Raw genomic sequence first — 9,581 nt, 5'->3', positions numbered from 1 at the left:
CCCCTCTTTCTTTCCTCTCTTTCTCTTTCTTCTCTTTCTCTCTTTCTCTCTTCTCTTCCTCTTCCTCTTCCTCCTCCATATTTCTCTAATGATATTTTGCCAAGCTCTGATTTATGCCTATAACCTTTCAACGCTCATATTAGGTAGTTATATGATCACGTATGAAATAGAAAGGACGGTTGGGAAGTAAAAGAGGGAGAAATTGAGGTAACTATGTCTACGTTCATCTTGATTCCTAGAGAAGGTGTATTTTATCCAAGGGGAATTTCGAGCTTGTCCTGTTGCAGAAAGGACAAGCTTTTATAGAGTTAGAAATACCGTCCCTTCTACGCAGTGAAGTCTGCAACGTCACGACATTGATCCATCCAATTGGAGAAGAAGGATTAAACCAACCCCTATGTTTAGTAGATAAAGTCCCTGAGAAGGGATAGAAGAGTTGAGGCCATCTTTAACCTCCATTGTTGGTGGCAGAAGTGGAACTAAGCATAAAGTATCCTAAATATGACTTCTTATTGCTTATATTGACATCCCAACATACAATTCGCTCGTTTATATGCACTTTCCTTTTTTTACCCCAAGACGTTTGACCCCTTGCTGACAAGATGTCAACCTAAGAATTCTTTGCGACCCTGGTTACTAGGCTCCATTGCAATGAAAGATCTTTGATGGCGAATCTTCATGTTTTATAAGTAATTACAAACCTCACACTAGCATAAATTTATTGACCAAATGACAATCAAGTGATGGTTACTGTGGAGTCTTGAGTCTTTCCAAAACACGAAAGAACTTATAATACTAGGCCCTAAAATGTATTGTCGACGTACAGAAGGACTGAGAGGCTACTAGCATGGTCTGGAGGTCATGCCACCCAGCGGAAGTACAAAGGCGGAGCTATCAGTGCCCACGTAATCAAAGACGAAGATGTAAGCAAGCAATCGAAAGATTAAATAGCGCCCCCCTCTCCTTTTGAGCGAAGTCCCCGTAGTTCCCCTTGGTCAACCTCCCCGCGTCAGCTATCACAGCGTAGTTGGAAATGAGGAAATCACCCACGAATTTGCGTACATCTGAGGGCATGTCTGGCTGCAACGTCATTAGTCCCTCTTGGAAATTTCACTGTATCTGGAGTTTTGTTCTGATTGTGAACTGCGTTGAGAAGTACAAAGGCGGAGCCCTCAGTGTCTGCGAGAGCAAAATGAGGAGTTAAACAAGTAATCCAAGTGTTACTGGTACATCAAATCCTACGATAGTGTATGGGCCGTTTTCGTGACTATTAAATTGTTTAGATCCCAGACCAATCCTACTGCTTCCATTTGATTTACTCATGACTTATAGCTTGATGAGATTCGAGTTATTATGGAGCAGATTTATCATTGCGTTTGCAATGCCTTCAAAAAGTAAACCTATACTGGTATTAACAGTACAGTATCTTCCCTAAAGTAGCAAGTAGCTTACCTTTCCGTCATCCTTCTTTATGCGTCTATTGGAAGTTCCTCGGGGTTAATCATTCAGGTGACTTGCTCCAGGTAAGACAAAATTAATGGCCAACTAGAGCCTGACATTTACATCCACACGTTGTGACCTTACTGTGTCATCTCTCCTGATTCATTCCTTACTTTTTCTTTTCAGATGACTATCGAGCAATGACCCACTTGATTAGCACTTACCGTCGCCTTGGCCAGTTGTCGACAGCGGAGGAGTACTTGCACAGGGTTCTGGAGGCTCAACCCTCTGCTAAGTCGGATCCTGGATTTAACTTTGTTCGAGGGTTCAATTATTGGTAAGGAATGGACTACTTTTGCGCACTTACCATGTTATAATAGTGAACGTCTTGTTTGTCCAGGTTACAAGAGAAGTGTTAAAATTCATTTACTGCATCCTTTTAAGCAACCGCCAAGAATTTCCCACATCAGTTTGAAATTTCTACTAAATTCAAAACATTTGCAGGCATTTGATTACTTTGGGACGTGAAACCAGATGAAAGGTGTTGAAACAGCTCATTATTTTCATGTACTGCCATTCCAAGTACATCACATTTTCATGTTTGATTCCCCAAAAATGGTAAAATTACTACACCATTTGACTGTGTTTTATGCAATGTCATCAAAATCAGCCAGCTGGAATTAAAAGCTTTGTGGTGTGGAACTGGGTTGCCAATTCACAGAAGGGAGCTGTCAGAGATAATAAATTGCCTTACTTGATCGAAGAGGAATACATAAATATCCTTCCCTGAGGGATGATAAAGGGAGAAGATGTACTGTTCATGTAGGAGGGATTTCCCACTTGCGTGGAGTTCTCGCCTTCAATTTTACACTCTACACTTTTTTGGCTTTCCTTTTGTAGCGTTTAAGTTATTGCATCAAGGATGTAGTAATATGTTGTTTTGCCATGGGGAATCACGGCGATTCACTAATATTGACAATGGCAGGATGATACTTTACCATGGTCTTTTAATTCGTAAATGAATTAAAACGTGTCTCTGATATCAGTTTCATGACGCTGGTAGTACAGCACATTGAATGACTTGTGACAACTTTTAGGGAGTTTTAAAATGAATGCGTTTGCTTACATGATAACATTACGCAACATGAACGAAAATGCGTCGGTCTATCGGTACGGTACTCTTATTTACGTCGACTGGTGTTATTGTGGACATCCAAAACGTCAGTGTGCTCCTCACTTTCACTAAAAATGATGACAACGGGTAGATTTTGCAGCTTACTCTTGTCACATTTCTATCTTTTATGAAGGCAATAGTATTTTTTGCTATAATTGCTCCAGAGATATACAAACAGAAGCTTTCAAATGACACGTATAGTGCGTAAGTGTGCCTGTTACACAGGCTAATGTTGCGCCACGGAGGTGGCGGTTGGAGAGCACTCCTCGAGAGGATTTACAGGACCTGTAAAATGACACTCACTAAGGCGGTGGAAGAGGGGAATTTTGAATACGTGATCTACTTATAATTTGGTACTAACAGACTTGCCTTTAGTAAAACGCATGCCATGTGATTGCCCAAACAATCGACAGGGTGGCATATAATTGGGTAAGCGCTTGTATTCATCCCCAATATATGTTCTAAAAGAGATGACACAGCGCTGGGTGACTATGATTTTTGGAAAAAGTGCTTTGAGAACTGCATAAAACGTCTTAAACACGTAAGTTTTGGTCGAGACGAAGGTAATTTGTGCAAATAATAAAACTAGTTGAAGGAAGAAATAATAATCTTGTCTCGAAGTAGAGCAAAAAGACGTGCATTTGAACTATATTTCCACTTCAACAGGTATAGAGGCGACACAAATCTCGCAATTCGCAGTTTCAATGTTGCTCGTTTGGCTAGAGAATACGAGGTGGACGCGTTATGCGCGATGGTGGAGTGCTGTCTCTCGCTAGCATTGTATCGCATTTTTCCTTCTTTCGCCTCCTCCACCACCGCCTGCCTGGACAGCGATATACGTTCGGTTAGACTGCCGACGACTGTAAACACCACGGCAAATGCCATGGAGGCCGGTGATGAGACCCCGACTATCAGGTTCAGCGATGCTATTACTGTTGGTCAACCCGGTGCCGACATGGATGCTGAAGATGTTGAATCTGCGGGCTACGAGACGGCTGGTTTGCTGCTAGTGGTAGGGTTCTAGAAGGAACAACATATTCTGCACTATTTGTTACGATAATAACCTCTACAATTTTGTGGCACGGGAACGTTATAAGACATAAAGTTAGGGAGCAGAAAAGCAACAATATGGAGGTCAAATCAGAAGCGATTTAGGCCTTACGTAATAATCAAGATTAATATCATTCCATCACATATTCCTTGTTTTATTTTTGGCTTCATCCTCAGGATCCCATGCGATATTTATCATGCATCGACTGTCAAAAAATGGCTTTCCGTCAGGGAACTTGCGCTTCCAAATCCAGTGTTAGTGGTGCCTCTCGTAGGCTCTATCAGATCGGCCTAATATATTTTGATCATGGATTAAGTCATAAGGAAACACTTTTCCCATGCCAGCCTTCGCAGATAGGAATAGCTGCAGAAGTTGACAACACTATAGATACTCTTGAGACATCTACCTAGAGCATTTCTCAACTCTTGTAATACATGAAGGTGTTTAATTTTGGAATTATTTTACAAGGCTATTGCAAGTACATTTTTTGATGGACAGGCTAAGCTCATTGAAAACACCTTTTGCTTCTTTGCCTACCAAAGTACTCTTCCATGTTTAGGCTATGCAATATAGCCGCCTACATCAGATGCTCTTCCTCCATTGGAGCCAAATGAACTATTAGGATCCAAACACTCCTCTTTACAGAGTCTAAGAGGTGTGAGGCATTTGGTGTCCCACTGCCACCAACAGAGAATTTGTATTGCTCTTGAGTATTAAATGAAAAATGCGAGTTTGGAAGTAGCCCAGGCAGCACTGCCGGTGGTGCTGAATCGCAGTAGACAAGTAAAGGTACTGGAGGTGCTTACAATTCATGAAAAACCGTTCCCGTGTTGAAGTTCCATTCATATCCCTTTCTCGTTAAGATGCCCCTTGATTAGTGGGTATCGTATGTCGACAATTTAAACGGGCTAATAGCCACTGCAAGGTCAAGACCAATAAAAGTGATAAAAGCGCACGAGAATTAGACCACCTTGAGCCTCCAACACTTCGGCAAATGAACACTCTCGAGTGTCTCCACATCATTATCAGCATTAACGACCCTTGTATTGAAGTCTTACTTTTTGGCTATTTCTGGTTAGGATTTCGACAGTGTTCATGTCTACCCACAAACAGTGACAATTTACAACACAAAGTGATTATCTGTATGAAACCTACTTAATGCGACGCACCCTTTATGCTACTTCTTCTCCCCTGTAGAAATTAAGGTCATGTCAAATGCAATACTCCAGGATACATCGATTTCTGTGCAATCTTCATATGGCAATGTCGCGTGATAAGATGAAAGTGGAAAAGGCCCTTCAAAACTTTGCTGAAATGAATGAAGGGGTAGGTGAATTTGCTCACACTTCAACTAAGTCCACGCTGCTCTTTCTCAATATATCTGGGTTGCCAATATTATGTGCCTATCGAGGCCTCCAACCAGACAATTGATAGGTATGAACTTTAGGGCGGATGAGTGTACAAAGGAGGTACGGTCGCTGTATGTACTCCTAGTAGCTGTGGGACAGAGACTGCCGCAAATCGGGTTTGCGTCCGGGTGACTTCAAACGCCCCTGATTATTGTAAAAGATTAACCTTGACCTTCGAGTAGTTGTCAGGCCAGTTAGAGCCTATCCCTACTGGATATGGCTGATCAGGCAGGACGGAGCGAGAGCATGACTCTATGGTATGTTCGAAGGCTCGCCTTCATTTAAAACTTCCAGAAAGTCGAACAGGGACATATTTATGGGGTTGGAGACCCTCCCCCCAAGCAGCAGAAAGTAACGATTGAATCCTGTCTTTAACGCCCAATGAAACAGGAAATGCCTTTTATAAAGTCGTTGTTGATTGAGACTACAGGCAACGTCTAGGTCCTTCTTATCCAGTGTCTTGAATGTCACCTAGTATCTGTGAATTTCGATTGCTATGATATTGCTGAAGCAGGTTTAAATCCCCAACTATAGCAGGTTGTACAGATGCAGTTCAGTGCTTTTTTGTGCAAAAGTGTTGTGCCAGCTGTTATTGTACAGGTAACGCCCAAAGCCTACCTTCCAATTCTCCATAAGGAGGGGCACCTTTTGCATTCTAGTACGAAAGCGTTCCAGCCATATACGGTGCCGCTGTTTGCTACCTCCTGCTGGGTCAGGATCAAAAGGCGAAAAATCAACTAAAACGTCTGGCCAAGTACGCGTGGACTCCTGAGGTGGGTGGTTTGCTTCCTAGCTATCCAATGGCTTCGGGTACGTTTGCGGGAGGGGAGAATTTGATTTAATCACCAGGGAAACTAGTTCTATTTGGGGCAAATTGTCTAAAAGGTTAAAAGTCACCTGTCAAATCGATTGACTTTCTGTAAAAAGAAGCATATTTTCAATTGACATTGTAGTTTTTAGTGTGTGTACCCACATCTAAAATGTCATTTTGACCATGTTAATGCAATATGGGCAGAAATTTTCTTTGTCTAAATGGCATTTTGTCAGGGTGAGTGCTGCTAAACCATAATGTCAGGTTGGTTTGACACTATTACGAGGTAAATGAATACGCGTGGGTTAATTTTACGAATACAAGGATTGCATATACTGTATAGTTAACAATAAATAAGTTGGTTCCGGTGATCCAGTGATATTGCTTCGGATTTCCTACTATTGTCCTGAAATTAAGGCAGTTAAAAGTTCGTGTGCGTTAAGCTGTGGATCGGTGGAATGGCATCGTGTAACTTCTAAGGACTTCTGAAATACATTAATGGATGGATATCAGTCTACGAGAACAGTTCTCCCAACTATTTTCCTTTGATTTCAAACCCACCTCCTGGTGACAATTATCGGTTAAATGAACCTCATGGATGTGATGCCAACCTGTCCCTCCAGCCTCCTGTAGTATGGTGTCTGCGTAATGCGGGATATGCAGTAGTAGTAGATCGGGCCACTTACAAGTAAGCGGCTTAAACAGTTTGATTGTATTTATGAGCCCCTCAAAATCCGTTCATCATGTTGAGGAGAACCTTGGCATAGGAGAGAATACCGGTAAGGCTACACTGTGCTCTCCTATGGGAATGTCAAGTTGAGGTTAGGTTGCCAAGAGCATCATCTTACAATCGTGCTTGGTGTGGGCGTGGGGACACTTAGTTTGCGGTTGCAGCGAGTGAGAAGAGGGTGTGGTAAAAGCTACGCAAGTGGGTAGATTGGAGCCATCTATGAAGATGGACTTTAAAGCCCATGAATTTGTCGTTCACTCCCTTTACATGCATTGTGATGTCAGGTCGTTGACAAAGGAGTGTGCGAGTAGTAATTGACAGGCTGACTTGTAATGAAAAGTGATTTGTGTGCCTTCATCCGTTCAGCTTAGGTGAAGCGCACAACCCAGTCACAACCTCACACTTCTAAGGAATGCATCATTTCGATCACTACCTGTAGAAGACTAAGCTTTCTTTTTTGTGTGTGCGTTTGAGAGTTTGTGTGTGTGTGGTGGACTGCAGAGGCAAATGTTGGCTAGAAATCGTTGGTTTGCTGAAGACTACAAAACAATTGCGTCTGATTTCCACCACCTCGATGCAACGCGATACAAGTGCAACATGTATAAGAGAGGCTGCCCATTAAGGGGCAGTTACGTCTTGGGCTGGTAGGATCTAGTCATGACATGGGAGGAAAGTCCTCTTTTCTCCACATTCTTTTTCTCCAAGGCAACGCAATGCATCGCAGTGCAATACAATGCAGAGTAGGATTCTCTATCTCCTGTCCCGTGTCTCATGCAGCCGCTGCGCTTGGACGTGAAAAGATTGGCATTTTAGGATGAGATTATGTAGGATGATGAGGGATGGAAGGTAGATGCTGCTACCCTCATTGACATCAACTTTTACTTCCACATTCAACCTCAATTTCATTCTCACTCTCGTTCTATTCATCCCATTGACACTATTTCCTTATGTTCCAAATACTGAACATCTTTTCTTGGCATCAGCATCGGCATCATTATTAGCCAACAGCGTGATACATGGTGAGGTAGAATGGACGGTAGAGAAGGCAAAGTGAGACAGAAATGGACGTTCCTAGGGTTCCATTGTTTTCCATCTTCCAGAGGCGAACCCCTTTATTAAAAAGGGACTCGAAAATAGCTTCTATCCCGGTTATAGATCATGGATTATAATTGTGCTAATAGCTTTTTTTATTAGTTATACTCACCTTATTTTAGTCTTGACTATTTAAAACCACACTGGCCCTTTTGATTTTCTTATTTGAAAGCCAGGGTTTTTAATTCGCTCCTTCAAGTATTAGTGAATTGCCTAATTTTTCGATTCGAATCAAATTAGGAACAGTTTGACTTTTTTGTAACTGGATAAGTTTACTTAAAAATAGCCATTTGTTGGACATTGTTTCATCGCCAATATCCTAAAATAATTTTACCTAGATAGACAGCTTCTTAGGCCTACCGTTGCCAGTAACAAGCGATCTTACAGTGACGTTTGTCACATAGTCAAACACTGCTATTGCAGTCGAAGTGTTTGTGGTCAAGTCTTACTACGTCAATTGCAAAATTCGCAAAGGTGTTCGATTTTAGCCGAGCCAGAGAATAGACGGGTAAGAATAGAACTCCCTCTCAAATGCACGTCATTTAAAAGTATTGTAAGTTGAAAAGTTTAGGCGTATGGATTGCCTGTATACTACCTAAATTGCATTGGAATATTTTTAAGATAAAAAAGGCAATTTGATGCCAACTTGGAGATTAAATCGAGTTGTTTCGGCTCTTGCTTCCAATAAGGGAAATAAGCATCCCCCTTCCATTCTCCCTGCACAAAAGGGAGATCAAGTTAAATATCACTTGACCGCCATTGCGGTTGTAGTAATCAATCTGCCTTTTTTACCACCAAAACAAGGAGGCCCTAAAGGGGAAGAAATCATTTTTCATAGGAAATGTAAAAAGTCAATGCTGGCCAATCCAATACAACCTCCCCAATGCCTGGTCCCTTAGATGGGGATTGGCGGATCGCCTAAGTATGTGCAACGCCTTTGCACCAATGGTGCCCAAGCAGCAGTCCTCTGTGGTAAAAGTGGCCTGCCTCTGCAACTGTTCACGCCGATTCATTGACGTGGGAGTCAATAAGTAGCCACCACACTGCCTACCAACAGCTACCGCAGCACTTTAAACAATAAACTAGTCACATTTCCAAATTTTTTGGAGAAAGGCATAAAAGTCAACTTTAGAAAGTGGAAAAAAAGTCCCTAAAACTAGTGCATATGTAATACTTTGCTGGCTTATTTAACTCTTCGTTTTGGTTTTCGGGGACACTTAAGACTTCACGATTGTACTTTTGCTGGGAGGTGTGGTCTCAGGGCTAGGCTAGTGACCCCCAGCCGCCTTCTCTACGTCGATTGTGCATATTCTGCTTTAGCATTATGTCGTCTTTCGTCTTCAGGAAAGTCTTGGAGCGCGAAATATGCCTATTCTTTAAAACTGGAACTTTTCTTTTATGTGGGAAAATGTAGCAATGGATTTTTTGAGTTACAATTCCTTACTCGAAGAAACACATTCCGGTTTTTCTTACCTGAGCTTGGCGTCACAAATATGTGACCTGTGGTTATGGTTAGTTTTGGATAACCACTATTTGTATTTCATTGCTTGAGGTGGATTATGAAAATGGCACAGAGATGTATGGCAGTTGGTGGCATATTAGAATGAAAAACGATCGGATGGCTGTGGTGGTTCATTTCCCTATATTGAATCCCCGATACAATTTCAAATAAGAGTTTGGCATCTTATAACCTTAATTTTTTAGCATATATGGTTTCATTTCTCAGTAAACTAACTTTAATTAAAAAATGCTAAAAAGCTTCTTCTCTTTAGGACGCACCCTTTTTGGAACGATCATGGTTGCTACTCGCGGATATTTACATCGGCATGGACAAACGCGATTATGGCGGTAGATCTTTTGAAGCGATGTTTACA

The 9,581-nt window shown here is 41.8% G+C and overlaps 1 protein-coding gene across 1 annotated transcript in view; it reads left to right on the top strand. All coding sequences in view use genetic code 11, as the record gives it.

Moving 5' to 3' along the window:
- The window catches only part of EGR_02051 (Tetratricopeptide repeat protein), a gene marked incomplete at both ends in the record, with an annotated part of 23,175 nt that overhangs the window by 11,477 nt on the left and 2,117 nt on the right, over positions 1 to 9,581 (top strand). Inside the window, 5 exons of the mRNA XM_024491300.1 lie at positions 1,627 to 1,777; positions 3,281 to 3,626; positions 5,734 to 5,884; positions 6,366 to 6,573; positions 8,607 to 8,724. Coding sequence (XP_024354153.1) covers positions 1,627 to 1,777; positions 3,281 to 3,626; positions 5,734 to 5,884; positions 6,366 to 6,573; positions 8,607 to 8,724 — 974 coding nt within the window. The remainder of the gene's footprint in view (positions 1 to 1,626; positions 1,778 to 3,280; positions 3,627 to 5,733; positions 5,885 to 6,365; positions 6,574 to 8,606; positions 8,725 to 9,581) is intronic.

The sequence above is a fragment of the Echinococcus granulosus genome (genome assembly GCF_000524195.1).
Source record: "Echinococcus granulosus chromosome Unknown EG_S00009, whole genome shotgun sequence".
Lineage (NCBI taxonomy): Eukaryota > Metazoa > Platyhelminthes > Cestoda > Cyclophyllidea > Taeniidae > Echinococcus > Echinococcus granulosus.
This window is presented reverse-complemented; position numbering and strand designations above follow the sequence as displayed.